At 39.8% G+C, this 20,025-nt stretch overlaps 1 protein-coding gene across 2 annotated transcripts in view; it reads right to left on the bottom strand.

Annotated features, from left to right (window-relative positions):
• csmd1a (CUB and Sushi multiple domains 1a) overlaps window positions 1-20,025 on the bottom strand; it is a 363,484-nt gene that overhangs the window by 104,221 nt on the left and 239,238 nt on the right. For both annotated transcript variants that reach the window (XM_068586302.1, XM_068586216.1), the window contains exons 18-24: window positions 19,885-20,023; window positions 18,825-19,012; window positions 18,252-18,440; window positions 12,164-12,280; window positions 11,701-11,916; window positions 11,202-11,390; window positions 9,191-9,360 (exon numbers count right to left, since the gene is read on the bottom strand). In XM_068586302.1, the coding sequence (XP_068442403.1) occupies window positions 9,191-9,360; window positions 11,202-11,390; window positions 11,701-11,916; window positions 12,164-12,280; window positions 18,252-18,440; window positions 18,825-19,012; window positions 19,885-20,023 (1,208 nt within the window). The remainder of the gene's footprint in view (window positions 1-9,190; window positions 9,361-11,201; window positions 11,391-11,700; window positions 11,917-12,163; window positions 12,281-18,251; window positions 18,441-18,824; window positions 19,013-19,884; window positions 20,024-20,025) is intronic.

Here is a 20,025-nt window from a genome sequence, read left to right on the forward strand (position 1 = left end):
CGTGAACGCCAACTTGTTTTTTATGTTGAAATGTATTTTAAACGGTTAGACGGTGGATTGATGATGGTGGCGTAGCCAAGTAACATAACAGTGTTTGACAGAGATATTAAGAGAAACTAATGGAAGTGATTTTGTGATATTGATCATTCATTGAAAATAGGTAATTGAGGATATTTTGTTTGTGTGCATTTAAGAAAGCCACTATTTGGAGTGATTCTGCAACATTTCAAAATCTTTATAATGCCTACTTTTATTCTGAAGGGTTAATTTAAAAGACAGTATTGGCATATTCTATTCTCTTGAGTATTTAAAAAAAAAAGTTTGTTGTAAACTGCAGAGTTTATTCAAGACAACTGGATTGTGTACAGGTTACTTTAAAATAATTAAAGATGTCACAAACAAGTAAAGAGAGTCAGTATGAAGGATCACTTGTAGAACAAGTAGCAGAGCCAGAGCAGACAGATGAGTCTAGCCTTGTAAAAGAAGCAGTACAGTCTGAAGTTCCTCAACGAAGTGAAAGAGCCCATACATTAACGGAAAAAGGAAAATAAATTCAGAAAGAAAAAACAAGGGAGCTATTACTTCAGTTTGACAGCATTTATGAACGCTGGAAAGCATTAACTACGGTGGCTAAAAAAATCTGTTACGAAACAGGATCCTAGTAACATCCTACAAGAACACACCAGCACTATTCAAAGAGAGTTATCTGAAATGAATAACGGTTATGAAGAATATCGAAGGATTGATAGCCCAGCTCATGAGATGTGTCGTAAGCTGGACGAATGTACATAAGTCACAAAGATTGTTATACACAGCGGGCAGTCTCAAATTCAAGGAACAAAGGAAGAACTGATTTGGCCGGATTCAAGCTCTGTATTCGCTTCTACGATTTCCAGTGTTTCGTCTCCGGACTGTAAGTGTTCTAAGACTACTTCCATTCGCTTTAATCTATCCTTCGTTAAAAGACAAGAAGCTGCCGCTGAGTATGCAGCGACCAAAGCTGTATTGAAGCTTATGGCTGAGCAAGAGTGCCACAAAGAGAAACTGCAAAGACTTGAAGTTGAGGACAAGCAGATAGTTGCAGACCAAGAAGTAGCTGCATTAACTCATCGTTTCAAGGTGAAAGAGAAGATACTGAACGTAGGATAGAAAAGGAGAGACAAGAGGCTTCGCTCTTGAAGAAACAGTAAGAAGAGAATGCTGCAAGAAAGAAGTCTGTAGAAAACTTGAAAAGGGAGCTTGGACGTTTAGAGGAGATAAAAAGACTGAATGCAGCCAGAGCAAGGCTATAAGTCTATGATGAAAATGAGTTATATACAGACCAAAGGCGTATTCCACATAAGTCTGAGCAGCCTCTGCTCGAGCAAACAATTGATCGGGTGAACCCTGTGTATCAGCACCCACAACCACTAAGAGATGTGGCTCTAAGAAGTGTGCTTCAATACGACAAAGGAGAACTTGTGAAAGTCCTGCTTGAGGATATATCAGCAAATAGGCTTCCCATTTCACAGCCAATATCCTTCCTTCAGAAATATGTGGAAGGAGCAGCTAAAGAAGCAGTAGGAGGTTGTTTTTTTTTTCTAATCGATTCAGAAAATTCTTATCATGCCTGGCCAAAATTAGCTCCTAATGAGCGTGCAGACTTAAGACAATGTGTGGACTTTTTACATAGTTGTTAATGCATTATTGCACACAATAAGAGTAAGGTTCTTAGCAATGATATTGAGAATCAAAAACTAGCTGCCAAACTACCAGACTGGTTAAGTACCAGATGGAACCAAAGGGCCACACAATACCAACTGGAACAGAAGATTGCCAAGCTTTAACAAGTTTGTGACATTCCTATCAATAGAAACTAGTATTGCGTGCAACCCTATAACATCCTACAACGCATTACGACAAAGTGAACCCGATAAAGCAAAGATCAAGATTCAAACCACGGTGGCATCCAAAACCAAACTGTAGGTGCCAAGATTTTCACAAATAACACCAGTGAAATAAACACATGTGTGTTATGTAAGAAATTAGGACACAGTTTACACACGCGCTTCAAATTCATTGAAAGGACAATCGATGATCGAGTCAAGTTTATTCAGAGTGAGACACTGTGCTTCAGATGTTTAAATCCTGGTCATCAATCCAAGAGCTGCAGTAGCTGGAAGGTCTATGACACCTGCTCAAAACGTCATCCCACATGCCTACACGAAGATCGCTCAAACCAAGAACAAGAACCAAAAAGAGGACCATCTAAAGACCTATGTTATGGCAAGGAAAGAAAGCTACATTCAACACAACAAGACGTTATCAAGGAAACCACATCCAGAGTTGTGCTAGATGGCAGTACTACACAGACTTCAAAGACAGTACCTGTCTAAGCTCATAGGTAAAGTTCGCTATGTTTGCAAAACTCAGATTAAGGAAATGATAAATCCAGATGATGTAATTAAGGTGCTAGAATCTAATTTCAGTGAAAGAGTTAAAGAAGACACAACTGTCTATCAGGAAGATCTCCACTTCTTGACTTAGTTGAGAGAAGAAATCAAACACAAACCAGATGGGCATTATGAAATGCCCTCACCTTTCAAACAAGACAGACCAAATATACCCAATGACAAGTCATGTGCAGCGTCTAATCGGCTTGGAACGAAAGCTCAAGAGAGACCAGAAATACTGCTCAGACTACACAAACTTTTAGTCATATTTTCTCTTTACACTTTTTCCTTATGGCAATGTGCCTCATTATAAAGAGAGATGAGTTTGTTCTGCAATTAAGGATGGGTACGTATCACGTATGCAAGTGCCTTTAAAAAGTGAATTTAAGAAATTATGTAGAATTGAGAAAATTACCTCAGGGTCCAGAGAGTTAACCTTCAGCAAAGACAAAAATGGCAAAAGGATAAGAAAAATGTGAAGATTAACGACATTGTCATTCTACAAGAGGATGCTCCTCCACAAAATCAATGAAGATTAGCAAAAGTAGCACAGGTGTACCCTAGCATTGATGGAAGAGTGAGAAAGTTATAACTGGGAGTTTAACTGCCATAAATATTATTTATGTAACTTTTTAATAGGTCTTGTTTACATATTATTATTTGTACAACTTGTTTTTTTAATATTCATTTTGTTTATATTTACATGAAGGAACTATCTTCAAGTTCTATGCTGTGCTGTGACACATTTAATGTAATAATGACAAGCTCCTCAAGACACGAGCTGTGGTAGAAGTTTTCAGTACTCCTCTAAAAGATTTAAGACAAAGTGTTAATTTCTCAAGTATTGAGAAAGTATACAGCAATGTATGTTTGTCATGTTAATGATTTGTCGCGCATATTTATGTGTTTACAAGTTTGTCGTGTAATGTGAACGCCAACTTGTTTTGTATGTTGAAATGTATTTTGAAGAGTTGGACGTTGGATTGATAATGGCGCTGCACTTTAAAAATTAAATCCATCAGTACCAAAGAACCAAGGCATTGTGTATTTCCTGGAGAGAGCGATACCTCCCATGTCAATTTAGTTTCCACTATGCTTTCTGCAAATTGTATCCTATACTACTATTCTACTTCTACAATTTGCAAATTACACATTTTTAACACTCAGTTTTGACTGAACCCTATATTTTGGTATCAGAGCAAAAGTCAATCACCATGCTTGCATCCTCATTTAGCTGGTATGCCTATTACACAATGCAAAAGCCTGTACTTTATCATCTAATTAAAAAAGGTTATTTGTTATCAGTAATTTAAAGTCAAACTGAGCCAATCATCTAATAATGTTGTGTGCCCTATTTTGAAAGTTGCGTGTCATTCTTGCGATCAGTCTTGGGGCCTCACATGACTTTTTGATTACTATGTTAGCAACCAGTGCATCCTCATTAACTTTTGTGATCTTTTGTCATTCTCTGAATTCTATTCCTCTGTTTCTGTTATTTTCTAATAAGGAATCAATTCATTACAGTAAATATAATGTCAAATGTCTTGTGAATAACACAATCATATTTTGAAAGGAGCTCTGCTCTGCAGTCTTGGTGCCCTTTATTGTATTACAGAGACAATGAGATACTTATTAGGTGGGAGGGGGTTTGCTGTGTAAAGCAAAGCATGTTGGAAAGTAATGTAAAGAAGTTTTTTCTTCTTATGTTAACCATCTTGATGACACTTTCCTTTCCTTTAAAGGGATTTGTCTTTAACACTGTATCTGTCCCACTGGGAACATTCCCCAATTTGCAATGCTGCTATACCTCTGTGAAAGTCAGGGAGAACCTTGCTAATACAAGTTACCCACAGACAGCCTCATCCAATGCTCTAGGCCCTATACTGATAATACACTCTGTCCACATACTGGCTTAAACATGGCCTCAGGCCTAATACCTCTAGGAGACATTGTGAGCTGAAAAAGTTTTCAGCTCACAATGTTTTCAGCTCAGGATGTAAAACAGATCACAGAGCTGCTCCTGACCGACACTCAAGAAGGCACATGGGCCCGAGAGAAGATTTATGAGGAATTATGAGCCTTGGCAACATTTGTAATTCTTATTGTATTCAAAATGTACAAAAGTATGCACATCCGATGACGTTTACATGTATCCTGATCAAATTAATTCCTTATAGACAGTTTATAATTTACAACTTCGGTAGACCAAGAAGAACCATAGGAACACATTGCAGATCAAACTTGTAGCAGGCTTACCTCCCCGATGTGTTCAAGTGCAACACATTACAACTATTTCAACTGACATTACATGCTCAATAAATATATTGTGTTTATTGTAACAACAATGTTGATAGATGAGACATATGTCTAAATACAAATAATGTTTTGCTACAGTCATGGACCTCAAGCTGGCATTCAGGCAGGTTTACACATTGTGTGAATAACAGTGTTTTGTTCCACTATTCAGGAAAGTGACAATTATTTCAGTGTATGACACATGTATTCATCAGATATGCATGTTCTTAAATAAATGCATGTTCTTGTCTTTTTCTCTACCATCCACCTTTAGCAACTCGTAAAATTAAATTACCAATACCGATTTTGACAGATATTACATATATTGTGGTGCACAGATATAGAACGCCAAACAACCGACTTTCGGTATAGACAATTTGAAGGAAATGTTCACATCACATTTAACAATTCATAATTTTGAATGTTTCTCTTCATGTTTGAATACCGTTCTCTTCTTTTTCCCTATGTTGTTATTCATGTTCTTATTTGTGTTAATTGGATTGTTTTCAACTAATTGCTTTGTTTTTTCTGTGCTTATTTTGTGTGCTTCTTGTTTTCATTTGTTTCTTAATGTATTTTTCTAAATCTTGGTTTCCGTTTCCTTTTGTTGTTATTGTTTTTTTCTTCTTTTGTCATAAGTCTGTGGCTTCTTGACCTCTCACGTAACATTCATTTTTCCTTTTTGTTACATTTTCTTGAATATATAAAGTTATATGTGTGTGCAAATAAAATAATCAAGAAAAAATACATGTCTATTTGATAGTTGTTGTATTTACTTTCTTCCCACATACTGTATCACACTCAATAGAAATGTATAAAAACCAAGGTTAACCTTTAAATACAACAATAGTACACTGCAGTGGGTTTGTTAGAGGGTTAACAGAGGCTGAATGAATCCCTTTGTGCCTCTGTTTCCCAAGTATCCATTCAGCTGTGGATGGCCACTGCAGCAGGAGCACCATCAGCACTAATAGAGAACATGGGTAATAAACCCCTGCAGGGATGTTACGGCTTCTTTACAACAATGTTTAACACATCAAACTGCGAGGGCACACCTTTCTTATACAATTTAGCCACACACTGACGAAACCAAGAACTCAAAGCTCCTACTGTCGTTCCCGTTTTGACTCAAGCCTTTTTCCCGAGCACCTCATACTGTATGTAATTATAGTGTACACATTCACTGATATCTTAATTGTACCAGGTGTGCCTGGCTGGAACAAAAGCTTGTACAAGGGATGGCTGAGAGGATTGCCTTGAGAGAGTTTAGGATCTGTAATGCAACAAAAAAATTACCTACAATGTAAATATGAGAAATTCTTATTCAAGGGAGTTATTTTGTGTCAAATACAGAAGCGGGAGCAATCAAAGAATGGAAACCTCCCTGAATTACGTATTCAAATTGTTATGACATCATGTAGGTTGCTGAACCTCTTGATTATGGGGAGCATACGTCTTGATATATTGTTAAATAATATCTGAATCATCTCACCAGTGAGGTGTGTGGCTTTGAACGTGAAAGTAACAAGCTATTTGCTGGCTGTAATGTATCTGTACTTTACAATATCTTAAATATCTCTGAAAAAAGTAATCTAACAAATTCAAACAAAACATATCAAATACTTCCACATATTTAAACCATCCATCCATTCTCCGCCGCTTATCCGGGGTTGGATCGCGATTGCAGCACACCCAGCAGACCGACCCAGGCTTCCCTCTCACTCGCAACATTTCCCAGCTCGTTCTGGGGGAGACATTCCCAGGCCAGCCGGCAGATATAATCCCTCCAGCGTGTCCTGGGTCTTCCCCGGGGCCTCTTCCCAGTTGGACGTGTCTGGAAAACCTCTAATCGGAGGCGTTCAGGAGGCATCCGGATTAGATGGCCGAACCACCTCAGCTGACTCCTTTCGATACGGAGGAGTAGCGGTTCGACTCCAAGCTCCCTCCTGATGTCCGAGCTCCTTACCCTATCTCTAAGGCTGAGCCTAGCCACCCTACGGAGGAAGCTCATTTTGGTTGCTTGTATCCGCGACCTCGTTCTTTCGGTCACGACCCAGAGTTTGTGACCATAGGTGAGGGTTGGAACGTAGACCGACCAGTAAATGGAGAGCTTCGCCTTCTGGCTCAGCTCCCTCTTCACCAAGACGGACCGGTACAGCGCCTGTTTTACTGCTGCAGCCGCACCGATCCGCCTGTCGATCTCCCGCTCCACCTTACCCTCACTCGTAAACAAGACCCCGAGGTATTTGAACTCCTTCGCTTGGGGCTGGCATGTTATCCCCATCAGGAGGGAGCAATCCACCGGTTTCCGGCAGAAAACCATGGCCTCAAATTTGGGAGGCGCTAATTCTCAACCCTGCCGCTTCACACTCGGCTGCAAAATGCCCCAGCGAATGCTGGAGCTCACGGTCCGAGGAAGCAAACAGGACCACATCATCTGCAAACAGCAGAGAGGCGATCCCGAGGCTCCCAAGCCGGATTTCCTCCGCCCCCTGGCTGCACCTAGAAATCCTGTCCATGAAAGTCACGAACAGGACTGGTGATAAAGGGATGCCCTGGCGGAGGCCAACACCCACCGGGAACGTGTCTGACTTATTACAGAGGATACGAACGCAACTCCTACTGCAGGCGTAGAGAGACCAGATAGCCCGCGCCAACGGGTCCTGCACCCCATACTCCCGCAGCACCCTCCACATTGGTAAAGAGCTGGTCCACTGTTCCACGACTGGGACGGAATCCGTACTGCTCTTGTTGAATCTGAGGTTCGACAAGCGGTCAGAGCATCCTTTCCAGCATCCTGGCATAAGCTTTTTCCGGGAGGCTGAGCAGTGTGATACCACGATAGTTCGAGCACACTCTCCGGTCCCCCTTCTTGAAGATGGGAACCACCACCCCGGTCTGCCAGTCCATGGGCAGTGTTCCCGACCCCCACGGACACTGAAAAGGCGTGTCAGCCAGGACAGCCCAGCAATGTCCAGCGCTTTCAGCATCTTAGGGCGGATCTCATCCACCTCTGGCGCCTTGCCACCAAGGAGCTCTATAACTACCTTAGTGACCTCTGCCAGGGATATGGGTGCACCCACCCCAAGGTCTTCAGGCGCTGCCCCCTCCCCAGGGGACATGTTGGTCGGGTTTAGGAGCTCCTCAAAGTGCTCTTTCCACCGCCCGACAATGTCCCCAGTCCGAGTTAGCAGTTCCCCTCCCCTGCTGAGAACAGCCTGGGGTAGGCCCTGCTTTCCCTTTCTGATCCGTTGGATGGTTTGCCAGAACCTCTTTAAGGCCAACCGAAAACCCTTCTCCATGGCCTTCCCGAATTCTTCCCATGCCCGAGTTTTAGCATCCGCGACCGCCGCAGCTGCAGCCCTCTTGGCCTGCCGGTACCCGTCAACTGCTTCAGGAGACCCCTGGGCTAACCAGGCCCGAAACGCCTCCTTCTTCAGCTTGACGGTGTCCCTCACCCCCGGTGTGACTCACCCCCGGTGTCCACCACCGGGTTCTCGGGTTACCGCCGCGACAGGCACCGACAACCTTCCGTCCACAACTCCTGGCGGCCGCTTCCACAATAGAGGCTTTGAACAAGGTCCACTCGGATTCCATGTCCCCAACCTCCCTCAGGATGCGTGAAAAGTTCTTCCGGATTTGGGAGTTGAAGACCTTCCAGACAGGATCCTCAGCCAGACGTTCTTAGTTCACCCTCATGACACGTTTGGGCTTGCCAGGTCTTTCCTGCCGTCTCCCCCGCCATCTGATCCAACTCACCACCAGGTGGTGATCAGTTGACAGCTCTGCTCCTCTCTTCACCCCAGTGTCCAAGACATACAGCCGCAGGTCAGATGATACGATTACAGCTTCCTCAAATCTAGACATAAACTATACCTGCTTTTACTTGACTCCTCCCTGAATTCCTTGCTATTTATTTTGATTTAAAGTCTTCGGTACATTGTCAGTTGAAGCCAAGATGGAGAACGACTTCATTGTAAAAACAGAAAGACGGTTGCACACGTGTAATCCACTGCTTGATGAAGCACTGATGGAAATGTGTTGTACATGTTAATATTAATAACATATTGATGTGTGTGGTCACAAAAACAGACACTTCACAATTTTTTCCCAGCACATCATGTTACTGTGGTAATGATCATGCCAGCATCCGCAACTCATTATTGTTTTCTTTTCAGGACATTTGGTAATAAACCAAACACATAATTATCTGTTCAAGCATATATGTGCTTTGCATATAGACAGCTTTTGATTATAACTGTAATCCTGTGAATGTGTCTCTATATCTGTACTGTCTGTAAATTATGGATTTTCTTCAGCACCTGATTGGGAAAAGCTTTGTCCTATTTGTGTGTGTGTGTGTGTGTGTGTGTGTGTGTGTGTGTGTGTGTGTATGCGTGTGTGTGTGTGTGTGTGTGTGTGTGTGTGTGTGTGTGTGTGTCTGTGTATCTGTGTGTCTGTACCTTGAGATAGTCTCCGTCTAGCAATGAGAAGCTCTCAGCTTTCAGCCTGATTCCTTTGCCCTTTTCGGTGGTGATGCGGTAGATACACTCGTGGTTGTTATCATAGTTGGAGGGGAAGTTAGGAGAGAGCAGAACGCCTTCTGGTCCTAGTGAGGAAGCTCCACACTCCGCTACAACAAGAGAGTAAAAAGGGGCAGCAAAGGTGGATCAAGATCATAGCATTTCTACCTTATTATTTTTGAGCAGTCAGAATATCTGGGTTGTCTTATTGTACAAAACAGAGAAAAGACTCACAATACCACATTAAAATGAGAAACATATACAGTTAAACCACAAACCTTATGGATGATAACAATAACGATGATGATAAAAATAACTCATACATTATAACATAGGCCATAAGACAATTATGGATGAGGAACAGCAAAACCCAAAAGCAAAGCAATTCAAAATTGACTGCAAAAGATTAAAAAGCAGGGCTGGATTTGCTATCAAATAAGTAAAAGAGTTTCATATAAATTATACAGAATTATCTAGCATGTACAGTTTCAATCAAAGTTTAAGAACTAAAATAAGTAGCACTCTGTGCAAATAGAGTTGTGTCATACGTAAATGAGGAGGACCACCACCAATAGGAAGTAATGAGTTAGACAAGAGAGAAGCCGATGTGGAACAATGTGTAACTAAGGGAAAAAAGATGCAGTGTTTATAAAATCTAAAAATGTGTAAAAATATGGAAAGATTTGCCACACTTTTAGAAGCAGATTAGGATATGAGATATGAAGCATATATTCAAGAGTGCTACCAGCAATTCTTCAAAAAACTGTTTTGAAAGTAAGGACAGCACACGACAGAGAGAGTGAGTACGAACACCTAGGGTAATGAAAGGGGGAGAACGAGAGAGCTGGAAGAGAAGACTAAGGCATATGAACCAAAACAGACATGGGCCATTGAAATTATGCAGAGTAAAATTAGAAAAGAAAAAAGGGGAGTTACAAAAGACACAGTAATACTCTTTATATAGCAGCTAATACTCTAAATATATCTACCCAAGTACAGTCTAAATACAGAGGGAGACAATGAGAAGCTGTTAGACAAAGAGACAGAATGCTAAAGAGAGGGACATTTGGAAATAAAGAGAGGGAGTGAATGTTGCCAGCTGCTATTATAGCATTTTCAGTCTGGTCTTTTTTGGGGCTTAAAAATATCCAGCAGCCAACCAACAGACTCCAACATTCAGCATCCAAGAAAACACTGATGCTCGACAAAAACCAGCAAATTACAACCTGCTAACAGCCAAATCCTGGCAAATAAAGCCAACTGTCAACCAATCAAATAATAGTAAATTACCTTTGTGTCAGCAATGAAATAATGGTGATTTACAAACAATAAAATGCTGATGTGAAAAAGTTAATTTCACCGATAAAAACTCCTCCAAAGCTATATATATATATATATATATATATATATATATATATATATATATATATATATATATATATATATATATATATAGAACAGGTACTGTTCAGTAGTAAGGGTAACTTTCAGTTGCTCCAGAGTGCTGTTATATTGTTCTGATAACATTACTTTAAAATAAAAGCTGCAATACACTAGTTTTTTTACTTCATTATTGAATTTGGCGCATAATGCAATTAATTGCAGAAAAATCATGCGATTAATCAGTTTTTTTTCAACTTTGCCCAGCCCTAATATATATATATATATATATATATATATATATATATATATATATATATATATATATATATATATATATATATATATATATATATATACATATATATTGAAAGCAGAAACACTTTTGAAATGATAGTTTTGACAACACTTCCTGTATATATAAATAAAACAATGTTGTATAAGCAAAGGCCCAATAAACAGTGTGATGCCCACAATCTGGACACCTACATGTCTGTAACTATAGCCTGAATATGTTGTATGCGGTGTCAATGATTTTTTACTGAGACACAAGTTAGTGGGTTTGTCTTACCTATACATCTAGGTAATATGTTGCTCCACACTCGTCTACCTCCTCCCAGACAAGTTATCTTGCTTTCCCCCTCAAGTCGGTAGCCAGTAAAACAAGAGAAGTCCAATGAGTCACCAACTCGAAATCTAAAACCCGTCCTCCTGCTGTACGCCGGTACGCCGGGATCCTCACATGGCTCCAAGTCATATTCTATACATCCAGGAGACATTACAAAAGAGGCACAAAACATACAGAAACTGTGTTAATATTGTTAAGTAAGCCTAGACTAATAAATGTAAGGTAAATAGAAAGACAAATAAATTGTGTTGTGAGACTTGAGACCATTAAGCACATCAACAACTTAATAAGACACTTATTTGTGTTGCTAATGATATAGGGTCAGTCTGTCGGCCTAGGTGTTTGGCTAAAAAGAGATTAAATCAATTCTTTAAACCGTAAGACATATTTAAGGTTGATTTTCTGTCTGCTACATCTATGTTATCAAAAATAGGTTTCTTACCAGAAAATGTTATATTAAATCCTTCATAACTCATGGAAAAATCCGATATGAAACGTAGCTGGGCGCTGAAGTTTCCGAAGAGCCCCGCTTTAACACTAGGGGGCAGCACTGAGCCAGTGAGTCGAGCTACTGGAATCTGGAAGTTGCTGTCTTCAGTGATGGAAAGATAGTCATGGTTCTCCTCCAGATGGAAAGTGTGGAAAACCAGATGGACTCCTAGAAATCCATGGATGAACGGATGAATGGACAGATTGTTGCATGAATGGATGGACAGATACACAGTAAGTCACAGAAACCTAAATGGTAGCAAATAAACACAGAGACCAACCCAGAAACACCGGTAATACATTGAGTGGAAATGCAAAGCAATATCGTAAATATGAAAATGTATTAACATTTGAAGAAAAATATCCATCCGTCCAAAGCAAATTATTGCATTATGACTGTGTATGTGTGTTCTTACCTTTGCCATGAGACACCTCTATAGTCCAAGTGCAATTAAGAGAATTAGGGTAAAAGTCAGGAAAGCCAGGGGACAGAATTGTTCCTGTTTTACCATAGACATAACCCCCACAAAGGGCTATACAGAGAAAGTGACAGACAGAGAAGGGTGAAAAAAAGGAGAAAATTAATTACATTTGAATTAATTTCATTTAAATAAAGACATACCTTGAGTCCAGTTAAGAGGTTTTCACAAAATGAGAGATTACTTTGCTCTTAATGTCCTATGAATTTAACCACATTCAACTTTTTTTTAATTTTTGATCTGCATTCCTGCAAAATGTAAAATATAATTTTGTGAACATGGTTTTAGTGTTGGTTCGATGCAAAAAACGGTATTTCCCCAGATATTAACATAACAGCTGTAGTTTTAGTCTAAATTCCCAACTGCGTTTCTTAATAAACTTGGAATAACTTGCGACGACAACAACAAATACACGCCGCCGAACAGCTGTGTGGCGGGAGGGCGTGACTTAAGACCAAAATGAGTGACAGTCACGCTCAATGCGTGACACTTGAGAGCCCTTATTCTCTCTGCTCCTCCTGAGTCCTTTCTCCCGCGACTGTGTCTGTTTGGGGTAAATAGGATGTCTATGCAGCAAATAGGTTTACAGATGCGCTCCTTAGCGCCATCTATCGTTGGGGAGTTGTAAAAGGAACAAATGCGCCTCAGATTTTTTTTTTGCCGTGAGAAATTGGTTGTGTGGCGTGTGAATGTGTGAAAACATGCAAAAGCGTGTGTCACACGGTGAAACCGTGAGAGTTGGTAGCTCTGTCTTTAGCTGCTAACAGTAATGTTCACCAGCTCGTCGCTAACTGTGTTTTTTTAAACTGAAAACAGCTGCCTGCTATGGAAATGCCATTACAGCAGAGAGAGTGAACCAGACCGGACAACTTAAAGGAGCAAAGATGAGATTGGGAACCTTTTGATTGCCTCTCAACAACTCTCAACATGGCCTGAGCTAGCGGCTCACAGCCACTGTGCTAACAGTGCAAACTACAACATGCTGACAGAGCTAACAGTGTTTACCTGAGGGGAAATCGAAAGGTGGGTTCAATGCTTCAGCAACAATGCTGTATGTTGGCACTGCCTTATAAGCTGTAATTACCTGAATGGACTATTATCATGTTTAGAGACCTAAATTAAAAAAAGTTGTGCATAACCTTTCACGTAATAAAAAGCTGACAATGTTGTGTCCAAGATATCATTAAATAATCAAATTATTGGCGAAGTAACATATTGTTATTTTCTGTGTCCTCAAACTACAGTATATGACATAAACTGGTCTGGAAGGTAACAAATATAGATTCTATAAACAGTACAGCTAAAGAAAGAGAAGGGTGAAAAGGGTGAAGATGCAGTTAATAGAGAAATTAAAAGAAACAGAACAGATAGAACGGCAAAGCACTCTAAAAAAAGAGAGAGTGGTTTGTTTAAAAAGATTGAGGAATGTGGGTATGTTACAGACCGAGCCTGCTCACAGAGCCAGACCACTGATACAGACAGGAAAAACTCCTTTGGGTTAAAGCAGTATGGAAAATACCATAGCATTGTAATGGAGAGTCAGAGAGGGCTTGCAGTGCATTACAGACAGTTGATCTGAGATAATATGTTGACTCTTTTGTTTCTCTCGCACTGTGCCTCCATCCCATTCAATTATATTCAGCTTAATTCAGTTATATTTAATCAATTGAAGTGCTTCAAGTTGTTTGATTGCCATGATAATAAAACAGGGTGTTTTTCTTGCCTATGAAACAAACACATCCCAGACTTATATAAACTGAATCAGAGACAATCATTTTCTTCACTCTTGTGAAGTCCCTCCTGTCTGATTGTTGATGCACAGCTTACTCTTTTATCTCCAAAAATAAACAGTGTGATGATTCATTTGGTGATTTGGGAAAATTCTCCTTTTATATTTTACTTGATGAAGACAGATGTTAAACTAAAGTGTCTCTTATTTCTCCATACTGCAGCTATTCCAGTGTGTTTGAAGAGAACTGCTGCGTCTCCGCCCTATCTCTCGGTCTATCAATGGCTTTCCTTCCATCTCTAACATATCATATTTCAACAGACCTTGAGTTGAGTAGCTGTGATGAGAGTCACTCTTTATCTGACTAGCAGTCTTCTGTGTGTTGCGATAACCAGTTTCTTCTCACTCCCATCAGGATTCAGCTGAAACTAGGACACTGTCTTCTGACTAAATGACCCTTGTTAAGCGATGCACGTGTGCGCCTCTTTGCGCACATTCTGTATCTATTGCCTGTGAGAGTGCACAGTATGCCAATACTGTGTGTGAGACGATAGTCAGAATGTGTGTGTGTGTGTGTCTGTGTGTGTGTGTGTATGTGTTTGTGTGTGTGTAAAAAGAAAAGACTAAGACAGAAAGAAAGAAAGACTATTCATGACTTGAACAAAGATTTCAGAGAAAATTCAAATCAAAGTGCGGCTGGCTTTCAATGTTAAGAACAGAAGCAATATACTAAATGGTGGCAGAAAACCACATGCAGATATATATATATATATATATATATATATATATATATATATATATATATATATATATATATATATATATATTAGGGCTGGGCAAGTTAACGCGTTAATATCGCGTTAACTTTTCAATCGATTAACAGCGTTAATTATTTGATCATGCGTTAACTGTATGTTTTTTTTGCTTTTTTAGCTTTTTTGGTATGATCATTCAGTTGCAGGTTCTCGATGTCCATCTTTTATATCACCTATATATATATATATATATATATATATATATATATATATATATATATCGTCATAGCCAGACACGAACGAATGACTTGGGACAGAAACACATGGACACCACCACAGAGAACAAACGTATTGCAGCCAAAGCTAAATGGGTGCTACTGCGTGTAGCCTGTTAACGTTGTGGAGGACGAGGATCGAGCTGATATAATACAGAAAAACATAGAAATATACAACTTACACAGATAACAACAACAAATAAACAATAAGTAATTAAAATAATCTCTCTCTCAACCTCTCTCTCGCCCTTGTTTACCTGAATTGTGCACTTCATAATTTTATTTTGAACCGCCCTGTTTGGCAGTTGTTTTTCAATTAAATAAAACAATTGCATAAAGCAAGCAATCCACTTTTTCATGTTAAGAGCATGAAAATGAAAAAAAAGTGATTAATCGTGAGTTAAGTATGACAAAAATGCGATTAATCGCGATTAAATATTTTAATCGCTTGACAGCACCACTTCATACAAAAGCAATAAGTGCTTTTCATGTTTTCCAGTTCAATTCAGTTTTTCTCCCTCAGTGAGAAAAGTCCAGCCTGTGTTGACAAGTGCACTGAACATCTTCTGGTATGAGGAAAGTTCTCCTCTTTGAGAGAAGAGTAAAGATCCAGAAGTGATCCTGACTGAAAGTGCTCTGCCATAGTGGATCAGACCGCGAGGTCAGGAGCTTGGCGCGTGCGCAATTAACTTTTAATCTGGATGCGGAGGCTGCAGGGAGACTGTGAGTGCTTTATTTTTTTAGGTGAAGCGGCTCGCGGCTCTTTACAGCAGCGCTGCTCATTGAGGACAGAAGCTACAGAACAATGCGCGCTTTAACGTCAGTCGGCAAGGCTACGGAAACGCGCACACCTTCAAAGTAAAAGCAGTGTCGCCGTTATGCATTCATAGCGTGCGTCTTATTTATTTATTTTTCATGTTTTACTGAACTCACATGGGCCGGACTGGGAGAGCCGTAAGACACCCAGGTCTGAACTACGCCATCTGGAGAGATTTAAAGCGATAAGCCCCTCCCAATGCAAAAAAAACAAAACAAAAAAACATGCAGTTAATGCATGATCAAATAGCTAATGCCGTTAAAGGATTGCCAGATTAATCTCGCGTTAACGTGTTAATCTGCTTAGCCCTAATATATGTATATACATATATGCTTGTTTTTTAGACAGGAGAAAGGTTAATACAGGTAAATATTAGATAGTACCAGACTTCCATGGCACACTCATTCCTCTTTCTTGCCTCTGTGTTTTTCTCTAGCTTTAATTATCTCCCTTTTAAAGGATGCCACAGCATTTTTTACTAAAAGGGATACTGTGACTTTGATCACTTCTTACAAATTGTTGTCCTGGCACCAACTGCAAGCTTTAAAATATCACTATGCCCATTCAATATTCTCCCGGACACGTAAAAGAGCAGCCAATGTTCTGTATTATCTGTTTGGCGATTTAGCTGACCTGCAGGAATAAGACGAGCGGTTTGGGTCCAATAGACACTGTTGCATTACTGAAAGGGAACGATCTCTCCACGCCTGTGGGAGGACTACATGTCATCTTATTTTTCTTTGAGACAAAATATTGTGAAAATAATTAATTTTGGTGGCTGCGTAATACAGTCGGTATGGTAGAAAGAAACTGTCTCTTCCTATTAAAATGTTAACTGTTCCTGTGAGACTGTACTGTAAATATGATTATTGTCGTTAATGTGTCCATGTGTGTGTATGAGTTGCTTTGACTATTGTTGTGGGAGTTTTTAAAAATGACTTTCTTCCTTTCTTTTAGGTCAACTGAACATGGGAAATTGTCAATAGGTAGTAAAGTAACAAAACGAGTAAAGACAATGATGAACTGATTAATATTGATAAAAAATGTAGTCATGGTAAAAACACATTTGACACATAATGCTGGTCCTGTGATCTTATCTGAAAGCAACTATGAAATATTATTTTTTTGTTAAATCTTACACGCTGTTTTAGAAAAGTGCCATTCTGAAATAGTGTGTCCTGTAATGTAACAGCTGTCTGGTAAGGTGGCATGCTTGGCTGAAAATTGAAAATGTCACTGTGGCCATTTAAAACTGCTTGTGTTATATGGCTGAGGCTGTGAGATAGATTGCCTCGGTATGAACTCCCTCCCAAGTTGAGACATCCTGACTTTGGCTTTCAAATTGGATTCTTTTCAATCGGCAGAATGAATCAGCCGCTGTGTATTAATCTCCCATGATAGCATGAGCTGTGGGCAAATGCTGAATGAAAAGGCCTGCGATGGTCAGTGAGCATCTGTTTCAGTGGAGCTTGTTGACCCGCATGATTTCACTGAGGCTGGATGCCCAACTTGGACCATTTTGTTCGTGTGTTCTCTGAAGTGGGGATAGATTGTACAATTAACACTATGGCTGCCAGTTACACCTAATGAAATGGAAAAAAGCAGAAGACTGGAAAATAAGTTACTTATAGAAACACCTTCCTATGCTCTCCTCACAGCCTCTGACTCTGGCTCAACTGTTAAACCGCTTCTCTCTACAAACTCCACTTCTGTTTTTTGTCCATAAAGAGGATATCGTCATGTTCAGAGCCATCTAAACCAGTTAGTGGAAGAATGAAGAGGACTCTAAAACCCTCAAACATTTGGCAAACATTATGCATGCGTGCTTGCAGAGAAATGTAAGCCTACCTGAGTACCAAATGGAGTAACTTCTAACTGCATCTGCCTCTTTGGGATCAGTGTCACATGTGACTCAGAGTTGAACATGACAATAATCTTGCATTTTAATATCTTAATCACCATCGGCAACTCAGCTAAAACAAGTCAGAAGCTAATTTTCTTTCAATAGTTTTTGTTGGATGATGAAGACGTGCATTACGTTAACCTACTTTCCCGTAGGTATGAGTGAGAATGGTTGTCTGTCTAGATGTTATAATCCTGAATGGGACTGGAGACCTGTCTAGTGACTCAGTATCAGCTAGCAGAGCCTCCACCATCCTGCAACTCTGCATGGCTAAGCAGCTACAATATAGATAATGGAGGAATTGATGATCTGAATAAAATACCTAAATGATGTAGTCATAGTACCACCATTTTGGTATTGTGTTGTGCAGTGCTGGAGCACACATATTTCCTCAAGTGACTGCGTTCCTCACATTATCACATAATTCTTGCTCTTACATTATTTTTGGAAAAGGATACAAAAGGTTCCCGCTCACTATAGTCTTCATCAAAAGGGCTGAAAATTAAAAATAATAATAAATATATATATATAGATATATATTCTCACCATCACAACTGGGAAGAGCGTGACTCCACTGATGATTATGCTCGCAAACAATTGGCTCCTGATCACTCAGTGTGTATCCCAGATCACATGTGAATGACACACGGGAGGCAATAAAAAAGCTGCTGCCATGGCGACGACCATTGACTGGGATACCAGGATCAAGACAAGAGTCCAACTCCATTTTCACACCTAAACATCACATCACATAAGCAAAAATACCACAAGTCAAGAAGGTGCAAGTTTGTGGAGGTAATTACATATTTTAAAGCTGGTTTTAACTATTTGAGTGCTTTTATATCAGGTCACAAGGTACAAATCAAGAGAAAAACATGGTATGAATCCTATCCAAAAAAAAACAAAAGAAACATTATAGGTATCAAATTAAACATACAAATCAGGGCTACAATAATATATAATCTCTATGTACAACCTCTAAACACAACTCAAACAATAAATAGGATTAGGAGTTAGTGTTAGGACTTTAAGGGCTACACAAAACATAGCTGCTGCTTTTGAGTACCAGGAAGTAGTTAGTCTACCAAACAGTTCTATCAGTCAGTCAATCAGCCTTACTTTCATATCTGATGCTGAAGCCTGCTGCAGAGCGGCTGTTGTCTGTGGTGAACAACAGGAACAGGACGTTCGTTGTAGAAATCAGGAAATGAGGTGCTTGGGTGCCGTGATATTCACCGACGAGGGGAGAAGAGGCCGAGGGGCCATCCCTGATTTCCAGTGTGTCATAGTTGACCTCAGTCTGAAACCTAGACAGACACACAAGCAAATAAACAAAACATGCACAATAACCTGACATAGACAAAGGTAACATTTATAACGCTTACATAATCTGTGTGCAGCGTACACCAAACACCATCTAATCAAACCCAGAGCTAACAGTTTGAAGTCAGAAGCAAATAACAAAAATAATTGACTCACATTCTACCAGCTTATTTAAAAACCTGAGCACTTAAACAACCACACAACTACCTTGCATAACTAGCGATCTGAACAACACTTTCGTCTCTGCCTGCAATTACCAGCAGTTGTGTCTGAAGGGCACTACCAGTCGGTTCTTGAGACCGTCAGTTGTGCTGGTTATAATTTGAAACATAAATTACAGTAGTAATTGATTCAGAAGACAAATATCTCATTAATGCAATTAACTACTTGTCCTGGATAGAAAATACAAAGTGGGTAACCACTGACAATCACATACAGATCTAACCAGCCAACTGATCATTTAACGAGCCTCAGCACAAAGCACATTCTGAGTGACCTGCCTCACAGGTGATGAAGATAATTTGGCCTTTATGTCAATTCCTCAAATAACTCATTTCAGCTTAAGCAATGTCAGGCTGCACAGCATCTGCATATGACTTGTTTTTAGAGAAAAAAATTGCAAAAGGCAACATCAATGATCTACATTCATATTTGATTTATATCTATGATGTTTCTGAAAGACAGACCAACTCCTTGACTGACTATATATACAGTATTTATAATGTACTGGCTGTTAGACAGAAGTGTAAAACACGGACATGGCTTAAGATGACCAAGTTATCCAACTCATAACAATTCGACAAGTATTCTGAGTAACTGATGAGCAAACCTCAACCGACATAACCAAATCACGAACCTGTCAAAGTTTATTTTCACAGCATGGTCTGGCTGTGCTTCAATCACCCACTGGCAGTTGAGAGAATCTTTATAAAAGGAGGGCCAGCCAGGAGACAGCAGAACACCAGTAGGAGCTGTGAGGTGGCCTCCACATGGAGCT

The sequence above is a fragment of the Clinocottus analis genome, unplaced genomic scaffold, assembly GCF_023055335.1.
Source record: "Clinocottus analis isolate CAN_PGR_092001 unplaced genomic scaffold, fCliAna1.0.p SCAF_1, whole genome shotgun sequence".
In the NCBI taxonomy this organism is placed as follows: domain Eukaryota; kingdom Metazoa; phylum Chordata; class Actinopteri; order Perciformes; family Cottidae; genus Clinocottus; species Clinocottus analis.